The sequence below is a fragment of the Pelodiscus sinensis genome, chromosome W, assembly GCF_052426305.1.
Source record: "Pelodiscus sinensis isolate ZL-2025 chromosome W, ASM5242630v1, whole genome shotgun sequence".
In the NCBI taxonomy this organism is placed as follows: domain Eukaryota; kingdom Metazoa; phylum Chordata; order Testudines; family Trionychidae; genus Pelodiscus; species Pelodiscus sinensis.
In genome coordinates, this window is record NC_143084.1 from 13435824 (window position 1) to 13456631 (window position 20808).

Consider the following 20808-nt stretch of genomic DNA (forward strand, 5'->3'; position numbering starts at 1 on the left):
TTTAAAGGGGAATCACGAGTGCTATGTTGTAACCAAGAGGTCCAGGTCATTGAGAATACACCACAGAGGACTGGTGTCCCATTTCCTGGATCTCAACTGCACACCTTTCAGATACGTGGCTAAAATTGCTCAAAAACCAGACAAAACAACGGGATGTAAAGTAACACACTAACTTATTTAATACAGTCCAATCTGATTAATTCAAAAAAATCACTCTGCGAGCCCTGGGTTTATTCACACTAAACAAGTCAGTGGTACAGATAGTTTACTTGATTGTTGACCATGTTCATCTTCTAAGTACCCACAAAACAAATGAGCACCATCCAAGCAGACCACACCGGTATTTTCTTTTTTTTTTTTTAAATAAAACTATTTCTTCAATAGACTTAAAACAAACTAGCCAAGGTATTAATTATGATACATCTAAAAAAAATTAATACTAACCCTAACATGACTGCTGCTTTAAGACCGCTCTGTGTATCGCATTAGTCTGGCTTTTCAGTAGCAATTCCCTACAATATGTCCTAAAATAATAATAAAATAATAATAATAATAGAGAATTAAAAATTTGACAGCAAGTTTAATGGTTAAAATTAATAAAAACAGACGGTTTTGAATGATTATTTTCTTCAGCAGGTTAATTCCTGCTGTAGCACTCAGGCTACGTCTAGGCTACAGGGTTTTTTTGAAAAAAAAGTGGCCTTTTTTCAAAATAACATCACTTGTGTCTAGACTGCTGCCACGTTCTTTCAAAATTAAATCGAAAGAACGCAGCAGCTTTTTCGACAGCAGTAAACCTCATTTTACGAGGAAGAACGCCTCTGATGAAGTGGGTCTTTGCCCACGAAAGCTTATGCTCCTACACTTCAGTTAGTCTATAAGGTGCCACAGGACTCCTCGTCGTTTTTTCTAAAGAGCTCTTTCAAAAAAAGGCGTTCTTGAATGCAAACTGTGCTTTTTCGAAAGAGAGCATCCAGATTGCCTGGGTGCTCTCTTTCGAAAAAGCGGATCGCTTTTTCGAAAAAGTTGTGGCTGTCTAGACGATCTCTTTTGAAAGAAGCTTTTTCAAAAGATTATTTCAAAAAAGTTTCTTTAGAAAGAAGCGTGTAGTCTAGACGTACCCTCTGCCTCACAAATGGCAGAAGGGGTCCAAATTCTTTTAAAAATAGATTTTTAAAAAGGCAAAAGACATCTGCACCATTACCTGCTAGGCACCACAGGACTTTTGTTTATGTTATGTGCAGTCAGTAATATGTGTGTATGTATGTATGTAAAAAACTCACTGTGGGTTGGTGGGGGGTGGCAAAGAGAGGACAAAGGGTAAAACCTAGTTCCCTAAACATTTGGGTCACTAGAGCAGTTTACAATTCTGACCACCACTGGTGGCTTATTTATTTTAAAAGACCACACTGGAGCTCTGACACTCCATGTGATATTTTAGGTCACATTTCATTCAAGGTCATGCAGATTTTCTGCAGGTCATCAGGCAAGAAGCCTTCTTTTCCCTAAAGAAGGTTTAAGGAGGATAGACAGGGAAGGGAGCTAAAACGAATACAAATTTCTCAACTATAGAAGCAAATTTCATTATTTCTTCTCTCATTCACAGCGTCTTATAGGTATAACCAGACGGCTGCTTTGATTTGTCAAGGTTAAACTGGTCTCATTTCCCCTCTGGCCCCATTGGTTGCTGGTCTACCTCTGGATCCACCAGGGATGATGCAAATGCTGACTGGACGATCTGAAACCCAAATGACTCCAGAAGAGACATGTTCTGTTGGGGTGAAAAGGGGGACCCTAGAGCAGGACCCAGGTCCCCCAATGGGCCCCCAAGGGCTCTGATGTGAATTTTCTGTATATGTTTGTTCAGGTAAGACTTGGATCTGAAAAAGCTGCCACATTCGGGGCAGGGGTACTTCTTCTCTCCCTCCGGCTCCATTTTGTTTTTGGTGACTGCCATGTCGCAGGAGAAGGACCCATTGGCACTCTGTTTCTCAGGAGTCTTGAGGTCACTGGCATCAGAGAGGTCTCCATAGGAATCAGAACTCTCAATCGGGTCCGAATGTGAGCATTTCTGGCCTTCTATGGAAAGATAAGATGACAAGTTTTCAGAACCTTCCCTCCCAAGAGTGCTATTATAAAATGCTTTTAAGTAAAGGTTTAGTCACCAGCGGATTCACTATTACCTAAGACAGGCATGTCAAACAAACCCTAGGCGGGCCGCATGCGGCCCGATCAAAATTTTTTGTGGCCCACCACCACATTTTAAAAAAAGAATAAAGTGCAGCCCGCTGTGGCCGAGTGCAGATCACAGCCAGCCGACTGGCCGCTCTGCACACGGCACCACAGTGATTGCTCACGGCCGGCCGGGCCGCTCTGTGCACGGCACCCAGCACGTGCTCATGGCCGGCCGGCTGCTCTGCGCAGGCATCAAGCGCCTGCTCACAGCTGGCCGCTGTGCTCACATCGCCCCAGCCCCGGAGAAAGAAATGTGTGGCGGCAGCTCCGGGACCCAGGCATTAGGTTAAGGGGGCCTGGGGGGTGCCTGGCTCTGGGGGAGGGGGGAGGCATTAGGTTGGGGGTGCCTGGCTCTGGGGGAAGGATGAGGCATTGGGTTAGAACGGGGGGCTCTGGGGGAACGGAGGAGGGCATTGGGTTAGAAAGGGGGTATGGGAGTGCCTGGCTCTGGGGGAGAGGAGGGAAATATTTTGTTAACATTTTGTTTTTTTATGTATGTATTCCTAAATAAAAATCACAAAATGTATATTAATTTTATATCAATAAATGTCAATTTTTTGCAGTTGCATGAATATTATATATTTATGCAAAATCTGAAACTTAAAAAGTATCTGAAATTTTCACAGAAGCCTGTTCTAGTTGATTAACCACGGTCTATACTTGTTTTTATTTCAACAAAACAAGTTATGTATCATATACAACATTGAAAAGTCCCTTAAATTTATATTTATTTGCCCATATAAAATAAAATAACAATTTTACACATCAAATTATTGTATTATAGTAAAACAAGACCTGAAAAATTATAAAATATACCTAAAACAATCTATAATAAATTATTATGAATTTCCGATAGAAGTACAGTTTCTTTGGTGGCCCTGAAAGCTATCAGTTTTCGCTTGTGTGGCCCTCAGTAGGCTTCAGGTTTGACATGCCTGACCTAAGATGACAGAATGCTACAGACCTAATACAGGATGAGCCTCCCAAATCTGGGACACTCAGGTCAAGCAGGGCCACGGATGTTGCTGGACCAAGGAGCTTGGGAGGCCAGGAGCGGGAGCCAGCTGTGAGAATGCCGCAACAGCTGGGCCAGGCAGTGGAGCACCGGCCAGGCTAGGGAATCCCTGGCATCAGTGGGACATGGGGGGTGGGAAGCCCCACCCCTGCTGGGGAACCTCTGGAATCAGTGGGGCCAGGTGATGAACAGGGAGGCCCTGCCCCAGCCAGGGAACCCCCAGCGGTAGCGGGGCAGGCGCTCCTGGGCTAGGGAACCCTGGGGAACCCCCAATGGGAGTAGGACTGGCCCCGGCAGTGAGACATGGGGCAACCGGGCAGCCCCAGACCAGGGAAACCTGGGAAACCGGGGCCCAGGAACCCTGGCCAAGGCATCTGGGGAATCCCCAGTAGCAGCAGGGCTGGGGTGGCCAGATGGCCCGGGCAAAGGAACCTTTGGTGGAAGTGGGGCCCAGCGGTGGCAGGGGAATCCAGTGAACCTCTCAGGTCTCAAGGGTGCTGGACCGGGGGGGCCAACCTGTAGATATACTCCTCAATGTAATGAAGCACTGTGTCCCTCTTCCACATAGCCTGGATATGCTCCATCTCCCAGTAACCCAAGTTTGTATTATGGATACCTCCACTATCATTACAAATCTATAACATCCTCTTAATTTAATGTAGTGTCCTTATGATGCCCCATTTGAGATGTAAATGTACAGTAGAACCTCACAGTTATGAACACAAGAGTTATGAACTGACAGGTCAACCACACACCTGATTTGGAACTGGAAGTATAGTGTCAGGCAGCGATAGCAGACAAGAAAAAAAAGAGCAAGTACAAGGCCCGTATACAGGAATTTCGGTGGTGGTGGGGGGGGTGCTTTTTTGGTAAATGTGGACTGCATTTTTTTTTTTTAAATATAAAGGAGCTCAAAATAGTCATGCAATGAGTGTGTATAAGAGAGGTTAATGAAAAATTTGAATGGAAACAGTGATTGGTAAAATGTTTTTGTTGTAACATACATGAAGTAAGAATAAGAGCCTCCGGAAAAGGGCACTTTTTCCGGAGGATCGGGGCCAGTCTAGACGCTCTTTTCCGGCTTTTTTAAAAGCCGGAAAAAAGCGGCGGACATTTTTATTTAAATGCCGCGGGGGATATTTAAATCCCCTGCGGATTTCCCTACGACGACTAGTGAAATTTACATGCCCCTTCCGGAAAAGGGGCCAGTGTAGACGTAGCCTTTTAGTATACAGTAATAAAGGTTTTATAGAAATTACCTTCTGGAATCATGGCAGGCAGCGTGGCCGCCACAGCCTCCCACTCCCTCAGCTGCTTCTGCCTGCTGATACTCGGTGAGGCCAGTGCCAGGTGAGTGTGCGCGGGCCTTCTGGCCAGCGGGGCTGGGCCTGGGCCTCTCCTCGCAGGTGGGGGGTGCCATTCCCCCGGACCTTCCGTGCTGCCACCAGCCTATCCCCCCCACGACAAAGCACAGCACTCTCCCATCCCCCTAACACAATAGTTCTCAAACTTTTTGGCCTGTGGCCCATCTGGCTCATTGCAAACCTTTCCACGGACCAAGCCATTTTGCTAGTGCTGCAGCTAGGGAGAACAGTTTAATTTAACCAGCAAGAAAGGAAATATTAATTGAAATTATTAAACAAACTAAGCACTTTAACTTTCTCATGTTAGTTTACCAAAATTAATTTACTCCTCTGGCGCTCCAGCCCCACCAGGGGAGGGACAAGGAGGACTGAGGTTCAGGGCTTCTCACAGAATCCTAGGGCTGGAAGAGACCTCAGGAGGTCATTGAGTCCAACCCCCTGCCCAAAGCAGGACCAACCCCAGATTTACTCTTCTGGGGTTCCAGGGTTAGTGGATTTTGTGGACCCCCTAGGCTCTAAGTTTGGGACAAAATAGGGAGGGGGTTCAGTGTGCGGGATAGGGCTGCCTACAAGAGGGATGGGGGTGAAGGATCTGGGCGGGAGGTGGGGTGCAGGAGGGGGTGAGGATGCAAGGTGTGGATGGGCAGTGGGGTGCAGGAGCAGGCTGGGAGTAGGGTGTCTTGCCAGGGAGAGGGAGGAAGAGCAAGGGAAGATGCAGTGTGTGGCCAGAAGGGAGGGTGCAGGAGCAGGCTGGGGCTGCAGTGGTCTGGGCATGAGGGGCACTTACTTGCCTTCATGCCCCACGCTGGTCCCAAGCACGGCCTCACACTGCTCCCATTGGCCAGATTCTGGCTACTGGGAGTAGCGGGGTAAAGCCTCCAGGCAGTGCATCTGCATGCTGCTGTTCCTCCAGCCGGGGGAGGGGGAGCGTTTCTTTCCCAGGAGCTGGATTGCACAGCAAGGTTCAAGGCTCTCCAACCCCAGCAGGAAGCCAGTGCTGGCACTCCAACCTCGGGGGGGGGGGGGTGCGGAGCTGGAGCACCAGTGCAGGCTCCCCACTGTGGGGGAAGGATGGGGGCTGAGCTTGAGCCACAGAATCCCCTCACACTTTCTTGGGGGACCACGGGGGGGGGGGGGGGGGCGTCCGTTCACACACACCCTGTGTGCAGGCCTGGTATTAAATGTAAACCACTAAAAGAAAAATAAAGGGAAAGCTTACAAAAAGATTTGACAAGATAGGGAAGCTGTGTCTGCACTTGTTTAATTTAAATTAAGATGGTTAAAAAGCAGCATTTTTCTTTTACTATGCAGAAGTTTCAAAGCTATATTAAGTCAATGATCAGTCAAACTTTTGAAAGAACAAAAGTTGTTCAGAGTTACGAACATCCTCCATTCCCGAGGTGTTCAGAACTCTGAGGTTCTACTAGAGATATTGTCATGCGTGTTTAGATGCTGGAGTCCCTTCACCCAGCATTGAAATGAAGCAGGCACTTCTGGGTGGAATCCAAGAACGGTTTAACAGTGCACAACCATTAGAATATTTCCAGGTTTCTTCATCTCTTGCCCTATCACCAATATCCCAGCATGGGAGGAGGGCTCACTCTGCTCCTGGAGATGCAGTATTATATAGTCTCAACATAAAATGCATTATTCTCAGTTACTTCAACACATGCCCTGGCCGTGTCACCAGTATGTTTGGGGTGTTCCCCATCCTATTCTGGTACAGGTTGGATCTCCCTGATCCGGCACCCTTGGGACCTAACTGGTCCCAGATAAGGAATTTTGCCAGACAATGGGAGGTCATTTCTGGCCCCCCCGGCTTAGCCCCCCCCCTCCCCAAAGCCTAGCTGAGGAGCCACCACCCCCTCCCCCCACAGCCCAGCTGAGCCATGTGCCTGCTCCCCTCCTCTCCACAGCCCAGCTGGGCCACATGTCATGCCCCCCCGCCCCCAGCGCTGTGCTCCTGCCCCCCCACCCCGCAGCATGCTGGGACTCTCTGATCCTGGAACAGCCATGGTCCAGAAGGACCACGGATGTTGCTGGACCAGAGTTCCTGTTTATAGAGGTGCAACCTGTACCGTACCAAGAAAGCTCTTCTATGATCCTCTTATAGCATCTGTATGAGCATGGAAACCCCAGATGTACTCCCTAAACAAGTCTCAAAATACAAACTTTATTCTACTCCTAACCCTGAAATGCCAAAGGATTACTTGTCATATTTCATAAAAGCAGACTTTCTGTGGAATCAGCAAAAACCAATGAGGAATCCTGTGGCACCTTAAAGGCTAACAGATTTATTTGGGCATAAACTTCCGTGGGTCAAAAACACTTGTCACATGCATCTGAGAAAGTGTTTTTGACCCATGAAAGCTTATGTCCAAATAAATCTGTTACGGTATGTCTACACTACAAAGTTAGTTCGAATTAACTTTGCTAGGCACTACACATACAAACCGTTAGTTCGAACTTAATTCCAACTAGCGGAGTGCTTAATTCGAACTAGGTAAACCTCATTGTACGAGGACTAAGCCTAGTTCGAATTAAGTAGTTCGAATTAAGGGCTGTGTAGCCACTTAATTCGAACTAGTGGGAGGCTAGCCCTCCCCAGCTTGCCCTGGTGGCCACTCTGGGCCAAGCCAGGGAAACTCGTCTGCCCCCCTCCCGGCCCCGGAGCCCTTAAAGGGGCACGGGCTGGCTACGGTGCCCGTGCCAGGTGCAAGCCTGCCAGCACCCAGCCAGCAGACCCTGCACCTGGCACGGCTCAAGCCAGCCACCCGCTGCCACCCAGCCCTCCGCCTCTTCCTGGGACCAGGCTGGCGGCTCCCAGGAGCCTGCCCGGGTCCGCAAGAGGCGGGCGCCTGCCTGGTCTAGTGCGGAGATCGTGGACCTCATCCACGACCTCCGCACTAGGCACAGGAAAGTGGCCGTCTAGGGCAGGATAGCTGCCAGCCTGGCCACCCGGGAGCAGGTGTGCATGAAAATCAAGGTGGTCCAGTGATACCCCGACCCTGAGCCCTGAGCTTAGAATGTCCGTACTGGGTCAGACCAAAGGTCCATCTAGCCCAGTAGCCTGTCTGCTGACAGTGGCCAACACTAGGGACCCTGGAGGGGATGGACCGAAGACAATGACCAAGCCATTTGTCTCGTGCCATCCATCTCCAGCCTTCCACAAACAGAGGCCAGGGACACCATTTCTACCCCCTGGCTAATAGCACTCCATGGACCCAACCTCCATGAATTTATCTAACTTCTCTTTAAACTCTGTTCTAGTTCTAGCCTTCACATCCTCCTGCAGCAAGGAGTTCCACAGGTTGACTCTTTGCTTTGTGAAGAACAACTTTCTGTTACTAGTTTGAAGCCTGCTACCCATTCCTTTCCTTTGGTGTCCTCTAGTCCTTCTATTATGGGAACTAATGAAGAACTTTTCTTTATGCACCCTCTCCACACCACTCGTGCTTTTATAGACCTCTATCCTATCCCCCCTCCGTCTCCTCTTTTCTAAGCTGAGAAGTCCCAGTCTCTTTAGCCTTTCTTCATATGGGACCTGTTCCAAACCCCTGATCATTTTAGTTGCCCTCCCCTCTCCCACCCTCTCTCTTCCCCTCTCCCACCTCCTTTTCCCAGTTTCCCCGAGTTTTGTTCAATAAAGAGAGTTTCTATTTTTGAACACACGTGTCCTTTATTTTGTACATCAGGAAGGGGGGCTAGGGAGGGGTAAGTGGAAGGAGGTGAGGGAGGAATGGGGCACGAGCCCCCGATGGGGAGGACTGGGTTGGCTCTGCGGGCTTCTCGGGGTGGAAGCTCTCCTGAAGCCCCTTGATTGACCCCCCCTCCGGATGGCAGCCTGTGGCAAGTGCAGCCGGGCTGATGGCCGAGTGCTGTGATGTGCCCAGTGTGGGCACTCAGGGCACTCCAAGACAGGACTGCTTTGCAAGCAGGGAACCCCTGAGAACTCTCTGTCCGGGGTGGGGGTCAGGTCCCTTTAAGCACAGCCCTCGGCTAGCCTGAGACAGCAGCTCCACACTCTAAGTCCTAATCTGATGCCCTGCCAGCACTGCTTCCGGCCATCCTTAACCTTGGTTCAGGGTCCACTCAGTGTGGACATGCTAGTTCGAATTAGCAAAATGCTAATTCGAACTAGTTTTTAGGTCTAGATGCACTAATTCAAATTAGCTTAGTTCGAATTAGTGCTGTAGTGTAGACATACCCTTAGTCTTTAAGGTGCTACAGGATTCCTCTTTTTTTTTTTTTTAAACAGATACAGACTAACATAGCTACCCCTCTGAGACTTGTGGAATCAGCATTAGCAATCAAAACAGGACATGCACAAAATCAATATCCCACTGGCCTATGGAGAAAAACTTTTAAAATCAACACACAACCAAGGAGCTTGTGTAGCAACTCTGTGAGGACTTCCATGGAAAGAAAGCTATACAACTGTGACATCCCATCAGCACAAGATATGCTTAACTCAGCTCTGTTCTGATCTCCAGGGCAAAAGTAACCCCATTTTTTTGGGACACCCATGGTTTCCGATATCAGAGAGAGGTTTTCTGCTGTTCCAGCTTCAACCAAAGATACAGATGGTTCAAAACTGAGGGGCAAAAAGTAAGTTACTGTACACATATTAGTATCTAATTTTACAAGAGGCTAGTTACAAATTAAATAATTTTAACCACTCTGAAAAATAACTTACTTTAAGGCAAAACTAAATATTAGTGACATCTAAAAAGAAGCAGTCTAGATCTTTATCCTTCTCTACCACAATGTAAGAGAGGCAAAACAAAGTTTAACTAAAAGTATCTCTCCTCACCTGTCCGAACTGAAACAAATGGACTGTCATTACTCCTATTATACAAGCATCTACCAGACTTTCCCTCCACAGAAATCAGGCTATTCAGAGGTTTTAATTAGTCTTGGAGCATCTCAAGAGCAACTGGGAATCTTGGCAGCACAAGGATCTAGACTGAGTTATAAGCTTATCCTTCCCAACTCACAACCCCTCAGGTAAGATTCAAGCACAGTCTACTCACAGGAAGAGTAGCTAGATGGCCTAACACAGTGAGGGGGAACCTAGGCTAGTGAGCGAGCCGCATGAATGGCCTTCCATCTCGGTGGGCTGCAAGACTGTCTTGGTTATGACAATCTCCCAGAATAGGGTAGTTTTGCTAACTGCACTTGTGTACCTAGAATTTGAGGGGTGTGCTAATTGAACCGTAGGAGCACTTCAATTGGATGCAGAGGAAGCACATAGCTCTCACAGTCAATGTTATGTGCAATCAACATGCACCTCACTTCACATGCCCTTGCTTTGAGTGTGTGTCACTCTTGTAATACCAGTAGGAAAAAACTATGTGGACAAAAACCTGCAGAATCTGGCAACCCTGTGCATGGGCAACAGTAAACAAAATAAACAATGATCAGTCCCTGTGGCACCTCATAGACTAACAGATGTATTGGAGCATAAGCTTTCGTGGGCAAAGACCCACTTCGTCAGATGATGCATCTGACGAAGTGGGTCTTTGCCCACGAAAGCTTATGCTCCAATACATCTGTTAGTCTATGAGGTGCCACAGGACTTTTTGTTGTTTACGCAGATTCAGACGAACACGACTACCCCTCTGATACTAGTAAACAAAATGTCTCATTGGCCACATGTAGAATCCCAATGGGTTGCAGGTTGCCCACCACTGGCCTAACAAGTCTTTTCCACCTATAAAGTGAAGGAAGCTGCCAAAAGTTAAAGTATTTCTACTATTTCCCCCAATAAGGTACCCAGAGATATCCTTGCATAAACTATAGAAATGAGCTCTATGAAACCTCTCCATTTTCCTAAGTTTCTCCTTAGGACTTCCCCGATCTTTCTCTCCTCCCTTTCCCATACTGGAAAGTTCCCAGTTCCCAGCCCTGCCCCACACAACACAAAGTCCTGTGCAAAGAAGCACAGTGCAGAGCAGGGAATTGCTTGCCTTTGATGCCATAGGTCCTGACGCAGTGGAACGCTGCTCCCCCATTCGGGATGGGCTCCTGGTGCCTGGAGACCTGGGGAAGGGGAACACCGTGGTGGGTTTTAACATGGACCTTTAAGTAGGAGGCAGAGGAGAAACCTAAACAAGATAAAAGGAGATGAGATCCTGCCATCAGCAAAGACACACATCTGCCTTCCCTGTTCCTTTTATCCTTCTCTCTCTCCCCTAGTGTCCCTTTAAGAGACTCATACTAACTTAGTTAGAACTAACATAAGTGTTCTGCTTCAGCATGTTTTGGGTAGCCAGAAACTAAGGCTCAAATGTGAAACAAAACTTTCCACAGAGGATTTACTGGTTCTGTGGGGAGAACAAAACTTGTGCACAAGTGTGTGTAGAAAAAGTTACTGCAATGAATAAGAGACTCTAGAATCCTTCAGATTTGCAAAAGCGAAATCCTGAAACTTCTTGCTTATGCCAAGTATATTGTAAGAGAACATACTAAGAGAAATCACAAAATGTAATTGTTATTTAGAGCCTCACCAACAATTCCTCACCACATTCCTACTGTTTAAAGAAGGGCTTATGTTTTGAGGTTCACCTGCTTCGCCCCTCCCTCTAATGTGATAATTCATCTCAAGTATTTTTGTAAGCACTCTTTCATTCAGCTTTTAGAAGTTGTGGCAATTATTATGAGGATCATTAGGCCAATAATTGGATGATAAAGAGGCCAGATATTTAAGGAATCTTTCAACCTTATCAATAAAGACTTATTGTGGTACTTATCAATAATTGAAATCATTGTGGTACATATTAGAAACCTCTCCTGTAGGCATCACATTGGGGTACAAGGTCCACTGGTACAGTCATATGAGCTGAAAATGTTTCTTTTTTTGTTTGTTTAAAAGGCCCCTAAGTGTACAGAAAAGAGAGTGAGATTTACATTTTGGCCACTAACATAGGCCTGGTCTATACTTGAAAGTTGTACTGGTATAACTATGCTGATTTGAGGAGGTTTTCTTTGTTTTTTTAACCAATACAAACCCTTGTGTAGACGCAGTTATGTTGATATAAAAGGTACCTTTGGGTATGTCTAGACTACATGGCTCCATCAACGGAGCCATGTAGATTAGTTTGCTAGACATAGGAAAATGAAGCGGCGATTTAAATAATCGCCGCTTCATTTACATAAAAATGGCTGCCACGCCGTGCCAATCAGCTGTTTGGCAGCACAGCGCGGTAGTCTGGACGCCCCGCGGTCGACAAGGGAAGCCCTTGTCAACCGCCCCGGTAAACCTCATTCCACAAGACATAACAGGGCGGTCAACAAGGGCTTCCCTTGTCAACCGTGGAGCGTCCAGACTGCCACGCTGTGCTGCCAAACAGCTGATCGGCACAGCGCAGCGGCCATTTTGATGTAAATGAAGCAGCGATTATTTAAATCGCTGCTTCATTTTCCTATGTCTAGTAAACTAATCTACATGGCTCCGTCGACGGAGCCATGTAGTCTAGACGTACCCTTACACGGGTATAGCTTATTCCCCTTCGCATACAGGGACAGCTATTCTGGTATAAAACACCTTCATACACGGATATAAATGCATCCAAAGTAGGAGGGTTGTACTCCTATTTTAACATAAACAAGGCCTTAATAGTCAAGACAATGTCACTTACTTCAGGTATTGACTTTAAGCATCTTAACAACAAAAAAATCCCCATCTCCTCTACTGCCTTATCCACATACACATTTCACAGCCCCAGGGAGCAAATCTTGCTGCTTCTTACCATTGTAAGCCTTTCAAACATACACAGGAACAGGCTACTTCCTTCCTATCTCCTCTGACTGTAATGAATTCTTCCCAAGAAGAACTGCAGGATGAACCCTGTTCATAGTGTCTAAATTGGGCATATCTAGAGCAGCTGGCAAATGTCTCCAGCCCCTGGTCTTCAGAAGTTACTTCAAGTCCAGCAGGGAGAATGGCAAGAATTCATCCTTCTATCAAAACAATTACAACAAATTCTCAGTCTGAACACCACACCTTACATAGAAGGAGTAGAACCTGTGGCTTTAGTCCACTCATTGGATGCCTGTGGCATGAAAACTGGACATGTACTTATCAGAAAGTATCTGTCTTATGTTGCACTTTCTAATCACTATATCTTATTATAAAAAACACTACGAAGATTGTCAAAGGAGTTTAAGGGTATTGGATGCTTGTCTCCTTTAACTTCCTTTGAACCTAAACCCAACTTAAACCAGTACAGGCAGTCCCCGGGTTACGTACAAGATAGGGACTGTAGGTTTGTTCTTAAGTTGAATCTGTATGTAAGTCGGAACTGGCATCCAGATTCAGCCGCTGCTGAAACTGACCGCCAGTTCTGACTTACATACAGAATCAACTTAAGAACCCCAAGTGTCCCCAAGTCAGCTGCTGCTGAAACTGATCAGCAGCTGATTCCAGGAAGCCTGGGGCAGAGCAACTCTGCCTGGGGCTTCCTGTAGTCAGCGCTGGTCAGTTTCAGCAGCAGCTGACTTGGGGACGCCTGGGGCAGAGCAGCTGGGGTGCTGCTGGGTTGCTCCAGTAGCACCGCTCCTCGGCGCTACTGGACCAACCCAGCAGCACCCCAGCTGCTCTGCCCCAGGCGTCCTGATTCAGCCACTGCTGAAACTGACCAGCAGCGGCTGAATCAGGACCTGGGGCAGAGCAGCTGGGGTGCTGCCGGGCTGGTCCAGTAGTGCCCAGAGCGGCACTGCAGGACCAATCGGCAGCACCCCAGCTGCTCTGCCCCAGGGTCCAAAACAAAAGCCTGGTCTGCTGGGGGGGGGCACACTAGCTGCGCCCCCCCCCCCCCCCCCAGCAGACCAGGGACACGGGGAGCAGAGCCGCAGCGGCAGCGGGGTGCCGCGCCTCTGAGGCTTTGCTCTGGCAAAGTCTCAGAGGCGCGGGACCCCGCCGTGGCTGCCGCTTCAGTCCCGGTGCCTGTGGTCTGCTGGGGACAGTCCCCAGCAGACCACAGGCACCGGGACTGAAGCGGCAGCAGCGGAGGGTTCCCGCGCCTCTGAGGCTTTGCCAGAGCAAAGCCTCAGAAGCGCGGGAACCCACCCAGTGCCCCTGGTCTGCTGGAGACAGTCTCCAGCAGACCAGGGGCACCGGAGCAGCTTACGAACGGGGCTCTCTCGCCCCGGAGCTCACAGGTAGCAATCCGCTACCTCGACCTCCGGGGCGAGAAAGCCCCGTTCGTAAGTGCGGATCCGACATAAGTCGGATCCGCGTAAGTTGGGGACTGCCTGTACATAAAAAATTTCTAAGGATCTTAAAAGAAAGTAAGAGAAGAATATATAACAATTAGACAGGAAGCAGCAGTTGACAATTTGGTTATCTAAACTAAATACATTTGATTTGCCTTTAGAAAGAATATTTTGGTTAACAATTTTCATAAACTTTTAAAAAATGTGATGTATTAATTGTTCAGCTAAACAAACCAATGTTAAAAATGAACTTACAGAACTTTCCTTACAGCAACTTTTAAATCTCTTTATGGCAAAACCATCTCAACCCTACTCTGCATCAAATGGAGCCCCTGCTGACAAGTATAAAAAAAAAAAAAGCTGCCCCTCAGAGAGAGAGGTGTCCCAGTCACTAAACAGATATTGACAGTGATGGATTTTTGAAAACTGCTTGGAAAACTGTTTTCTCAGTACTTAGAGATTTCTAAAATATTTCTAAAGTCTATTGCACGACTCCTGCACAAGAGCTGTTCTTCCGCATTTTTTTTCAGGAAGAACGGCTCTTGCACAAGAGGGGTTTTTTGCACAAAAAGGAGCCATGTAGACAGCTCCTTTTTGTGCAAAAGCCTCTTGCGCAAAAACAGAGCCTAATTAATTATGCAAATGAGGTGTGGCGATACTCCACGCTTTGCCTCATTTGCATATTTTTTGTGCAAAACGGGGGCAGTGTAGACATAGCCTAAGTTAAAGAAAAGTTTTTCAGTAGTCAGGCACTCCCTTAAAGGAGGCCTATAGTCATTTCAATGTCCCAACCAATGGAATTTAAGAGTCCTAAGGATTTCCTAGTAAACTGGTGTTTCCATGCAAAATCTTAATTCACTTTAAGGACTCAAAAGGCGTTCCCACAGTGGACAATGGCTCTTTCATAATTTAAGGCAGTGGTTCCCAAACTTTTTGATACCAGGGACTAGCGAACCCATTCACAAACTTTTGGTGGACTGGTAACATTTTATTTGTATATTTGCACATTCATTATGCAAATAAAATGTTACCAGTCCACCAAAAGCCCCGGCCTCCAGAGTCTCCCAGTACCAGCCCTAATCTCTAGAGCCCCCCACCCCTCCACTACCCCCCAGTGCCAGCTACTGACCCCAGGATCCCCTTCACCCAACCCCCCGTGCTAGCCTCCCACCCTCCAAGCCCCACAGTGCCAGCCTCCTGTTTCCAGATAGCCCCACTGCACCCAACCCCCGCCCCCCCCCCCGCCCAGAGCCTCCCCCCAGTACCAGTCCCCAATATTAGCCCCACCCCCAGAGCCCCCAGCACTAGCCCCACCCCTGGAGCCCCCAATGCCTGCCCCACCCTCCTCACCTAGCCCTGCACTGTCTCCCAGCTGTGCGCTGCTGCCCCAATCATGACTGCTCTAAGGCTGCCGTGCCAGTGTCCACGCAGCCCTCCCACAGCGCAGCAAAGCACTCTTCCGTGGCTGGGAAAAGACCCTGTTCCTGCCAGGCCTGGCAACAGCCCAGCCCCTGACACACACACGGGATTGGCAGTGTCTACTGCACAAGTGACAGGGGCGGGCACACGTTTCTGGGACCTCAATAGTTCATCCCCAGGCCGTTAACAGTTGGGGCCTACAGGGGCAGGGTCACTCAGCCCATGGGCATCTTGGGCTCGCGGCACCCACCCAACAGCCGAGTGGTACTAACCCCCTGACACCCGCTGGTTTGAGTCAGGGAGCTTGCCTTCCCCCACACAACTCTAACCGGCGCTGCTGGCTGCGGTGCCCCGGGGACGTTGGGAAGTGGCCAGACACATGGTGCAGGCTGGAGCCAGCAGGAGAGACTGTGTGGGGGAAGCTGGGCCCTGCTGGAGTAGGGGCAGAAATTGCAGACACCCAGTGCAGCTCCCTGGGGCCTCTAACCTGATCCTCCTCAGGATCGATAAAGGCTGGGACGCTCATGGCCGTGAAGGCTCCACTCCCTGGTCCCGAACACACCCCCGCAACTGAAAGGACATGGAGCAGCCGCCCGCCATGCAGCCCCACTGGCTGGGTCACATGGCTGCCGCTGGAGCTGGAACCAGGGCCATGGTGAGGCTTCCCCAGTAGGGACAGCCTCACCGCGGCCAGCTCCAGCAGCGGCATGCTGGGCAGCCTGCAGCGCCACTCGCTGTGGGAGGAGAATTTTTAAGTGTACACACAGGCGCGCACCTTACAGAGAACAGAGCTCCCCAGTAGGCGGGGCTCATTAGCAGCTGGGAGCATGGCCTGGTAGAGTGCCACGGACTGGTGGTTGGGAACTGCCGATTTAAGAAGTCACTCACTACTCACCATTATGCATTCTAACCACTCAACTGTTCCTCTCCTGCACACTGCCCCAAACTTTCTGCTATGTAACAACCAGGGCTTGACAAGCAGCAGCGAGCCCCACTCGCCAGCCACGTGGTTTAGCACGCTGCGCATGCGCTGATTGCGCTGCAGCGCCATGCTGGGCTAAAATCTACTCACCATGGGCAAGTAGATTGCCCTAATTGTTGAGCCCTGGTAACTATATTCTCTCAATAAATATCAGCTCCCTTCAACAAAACAAAAAAGCAGTCCCATAACTGACAGTGGCTGCCTCCAACACACCAAAAGGTGTTCCCTACACATGAAACCAACCCATTCAACAACCCAACAGGTTTTACTTCACCCATCACCAAGTTAATGCCATGCAGAAACATCCCTTACCTGCAATAATTGTTATCAGTTATTAGTAGGTACACTTCAAAGATTAGCCAAGTATTGGTCAGGGTTCTGTGCAAACAAACCAGTGTATATCTAGATATGTGAAGTAGGAGACAAATGTCTCTGGAGACGAGAAAATACAGTGCTTTTGAGACAATACCTGGATCAGTCCTTTCCTTGTGAGTCTGGAGTAGGGATGTGAATGTTTAACCTGTTAGCCTCACCCTTAATGGGTGGGGCTTACCAGATAAGGTTAACCAGTGGGGACTGGAGGAGCTCCCTGCCTGCTGCAGGCACCTGCTCTAGCCCTTTGGGGGGCCCAGGCCCGCCGCGCCCAGGGGCTGCTCCAACCCGGCCAGTGCAGCCCCTGCCTGCGGGGGGGAAGGTGGGGGGAGGAGGGAGAGTGTGTACTTAAGCCCAGTGGTGGGCAGGGGGACCACTCCAGCCAGGCTGGAGCAGCCCCCCACCATTAATCAGTTAAACAATGTGTTCAACTGGTTAAACAGGATTTTACATCCCTAGTCTGAAGTCTCTTTATTTCCTACCTCTTCTTCTATGTCTAGACAGCAGGGCTATTTCGGGATTCTGGAGGTATCCCAAAATAGCTACCCCACGTCTTTTAAATGTGCCTGTTATTTTGAAATCCAATCAAAATAAGATACGCAAATTGCGTATCTTATTTCGAGTTTAGGGTGCTGTGTAGACACACCCTAACTTTGATGCTTCCTACACAGGTGGATTATCCAAGGAAATCCTCTAGTAGGCATTTTTTCGCCTTCCCTGTGAACCATTTTTCATTCCACTGCTGGTAAGAGAAGTGTGAAGACATGCACAAGTATCTTTTTGTTCACTTGGCACCAGCTGCATATCTTTCTTGCAAACTACAGCATTGTTCTGAAGTAGCATCTCATGATATCAGTCAGTCTAGTCTTAGACTCCATTACCCTTTAACTTCCTTCTTCCAGAAGCTTTTTCCTGTTTATCCACAGCATGGGACCTGAAGGTACGCTACCTACTAGGGATGTAAAAACCGCCTATAATAGTTAACTGATTAAAGAATTTGTTTAACCAGTTAACCACCGGCGGCAGGGGGGGCTACTCCAGCCTGTCATGGCCAGGGGTCCTGCCTGCCAGGCCCTCCGGTTAACCGGTTATCTGGTAAGCATGTCGGTAAGGTAACTGTTTAACCTTTTACATCCCTACTCTACATCTGCAGGCATTCCTCCCTAATTTGTGGGAAGTACATATGTAATGAAAAAGCTTAGCTTAGCTTTGTTTTATAAATGAAAATTTGTTTGTCTCTTTTTCTTACAAGCCAACTTTATAAATGTAAACCAGCACAAACCAATTACTAGGGTTCAAATGAGAGAACAGCTGAACTCCACTTCTGGTGCAGGAGGCTAAGAGGGGACCAGGATATCACATATACTTCTGTAAAATGAAACCAAAGAATCTTTTCACATGTCCTCCCCAGGATAATTAGTCCAGCCCGGTGACAGTGAGAAGGTGCACAGGGAATGGCATCATGGCAAGCAGGAAGTGGGTATTTTGGAGGGACGTGGGAGGGGAATTTGGCAAAAAAATTGTTTATAGAGCCATCCTAAAATGCTAAGCTCTGCATTTAATTTAAATTTCATCAGAGAAGGAATATTAAGCACTTAGCCATGTCCAAAGGCTAGGCCAATACTTCCATCAATTTCAAGATGTTCATTGTTCAATGAGGAAAACAATAAGGAAAGCTATGGTATGATCTTTTTCTGTTGCAGACAGCATTAGCGAGTGTAGCGCTTTCTCTGCCTTGCACCATCCCCCTGAAAGAGAGAGAGCTCATCATTACCTCGGTTACAGATAGTGCAGAAGTTGCTTGGTCCTTCACTGTGTTTCTTCAAATGATCTGCCATGTACGCTGCCCGCAGGTACTTTCCACACACCTGGCATGGAACTTTATCTTCATGGCATGCTAGGTGTGAGCGTAGTCGGTCACGGGTGGCAAAGGAAGCATTACAAGTCTGCCAGTAGGAGAACAGCGTTAGCCACCAATCTGCTGCAAGTAATCATATTACTGTATCTACACTAAGTAACCCTCACCATAAGACTCTCAAAGCCTGCATATGAACAAAAGCAACTTCATGAGTTAATTTTCCCAAACAGGCAATCCAAGTTACCATCCCACTGCATAGGATGCAATGTTACTACTCAAAAAGAGCAGGCCCCAGGATTAGTACTTAAGGGTATGTCTACACTACCCTCCTAGTTCGAACTAGGAGGGTAATGTAGGCATACTGCACTTGCAAATGAAGCCCGGGATTTGAATTTCCCGGGCTTCATTTGCATAAACTGGGTGCCGCCATTTTTAAATCCCTGCTCGTTCGAACCCCGTGCCACGCGGCTACACGCGGCACGAACTAGGTAGTTCGGACTAGGAAGCCTAGTTCGAACTACCTAGTTCGTGCCCCGTGTAGCCGCGCGGCACGGGGTTCGAACGAGCAGGGATTTAAAAATGGCGGCGCCCAGTTTATGCAAATGAAGCCTGGGAAATTCAAATCCCGGGCTTCATTTGCAAGTGCGGTATGCCTATATTACCCCGCTAGTTCGAACTAGCGGGGTAGTGTAGACATACCCTAACAGACAGAAAGAAGCTTTGACACAATGCAATCTGTAAAATTTGAATAAAAACACAGGTCTAAAATGCCTCAGCTCCTCACTGAAATCTGTGTTACTAAAACTTCACAAGTCATATTTGGTAATATAAATAGATTTGCCATTATCCTTCTTTGTCACATCTGACTCTATCCTAGCTCATTTTATGGTGACATCATGGTCACATAAGCCAGGCTCACCTCAATACCTTTGTCTCCTTCCTGCACTCACTTTGTGATCTCATCAATTTGACTCTAGTCTCTATGGTTTCCCCCTGGACCCCCAATGATGTATAAACAAAGCATCAGAGAACTAAAAGTAAGGCTGGATTGACAGGATCACAAAGGGCACTACAGAAGGAGAACCATGTTGGCATCCACAGCAGCAGGGAGACCTCAGAATAGGGATGTAAGCAACTAATCAACTAGTTGCTCTCCACCCCACCCCCCCGCACTTGCTGCCTCTATCAGAAAGAGGCAGCGGGGGGGGGGGGGGGGAGAAGGGGGTGCGTGGGGGAGCCGGCTTAAAAGCCGATTCCCCCCAGCTCCAGCTCCGTGGGAGGTGGCAGGGGTGCAATGGTAGCGTTCCAACTTTTAAATCTACAAGAGTCCCCACAGGGGCTCTTGTGCATTTCAAAGATTGAAACACCACATGGAGCCCGGAGCCAGCGGGGAGTCCTCTGCTGACCCTGGGCTCCACGTGGCGTTTCAATCTATGAAATGCACAAGAGCCCCTACATTTCAAAGGTGGAATACCACGCTAGTTCTTATCAGCTAATTGAATAGTCACTGGAAATCCCATCAAGTATTCGATTAGTTAATTAATCGAAATTTAACATCCCTACCTCAGAATGCCACTGTGTGCCAGGGATGTTAACGTGTGTCTGTGAACACATTCAGTTAACCCTCACTGTTACATGCCTCCTCCATGTCTCTGTATCAGAGGTAGCAAGGGGGAGGGGGCAGGTGGGAGCTGGCTCCTATGCTGCTGTCTATCAGAGGCCGGGGGGGGGGGGGGGGGGGGGGGGGGGAGAAGAGAAGGTGGGAGCCGGTACACGCGGGGAGCCGACTTTTACTGCCTCCCTGCATTTAAATGTGTAACTGCTAAAAAAATTCAGCAGCTACACATTTACACACATAAATGTATTTTAACATCCCTACTGTGTACTCTGTTTACACTGGATAACTTGATCTCTGTTATGGTGTCATACTCCAGTTACTACTATGCACCAAGATTAATGTAGTGTAAAACAATGACTATACATGTCAGCTTTGCAAAATTCTACTTGCCCATTCACCCCAGGGAAATAATTTTACAGGTGAGTAAGACCTCCGTCCCCACCCTCCATCATCATCATAGCAGAGGACAGGCAAGCAGATTTCGTGCTTGGACTATAATGTTTTTGACAGTTTTGCAAGGCTGATCATATTATTAGCAGAATATACCTTAAAGCTGTCAAATCTTTACCAACATTTCACATAAAAAATGCCATCTGAACTATTGCTCACCAATGGAGGACAGAGAAAACCAGAAATATCAGTGTGACCTGACCAGGTGGATGAAAGTAACAAAATTCAAGGTTGTGCTGTGACTAACTTATCGCACAGCACCCTTTAGGTGAATAATTG

The 20808-nt window shown here is 48.0% G+C and overlaps 1 protein-coding gene across 6 annotated transcripts in view; it reads right to left on the minus strand.

Moving 5' to 3' along the window:
- Nucleotides 1-343: 343 nt before the first annotated feature.
- Nucleotides 344-20808, minus strand: part of LOC102454356 (POZ-, AT hook-, and zinc finger-containing protein 1-like) — a 29946-nt gene continuing 9481 nt past the window's right edge. For 3 of the 6 annotated variants that reach the window (XM_075897831.2, XM_075897830.2, XM_075897832.2), the window contains 3 exons: nucleotides 18378-18549; nucleotides 10584-10721; nucleotides 344-2079 (listed from right to left, as the gene is read on the minus strand). In XM_075897831.2, coding sequence (XP_075753946.2) covers nucleotides 1661-2079; nucleotides 10584-10721; nucleotides 18378-18549 — 729 coding nt within the window. In that variant the 3' untranslated portion in view covers nucleotides 344-1660. The remainder of the gene's footprint in view (nucleotides 2080-10583; nucleotides 10722-18377; nucleotides 18550-20808) is intronic. The other 3 variants (XM_075897834.2, XM_075897835.2, XM_075897836.2) reach the window with 2 other exon arrangements.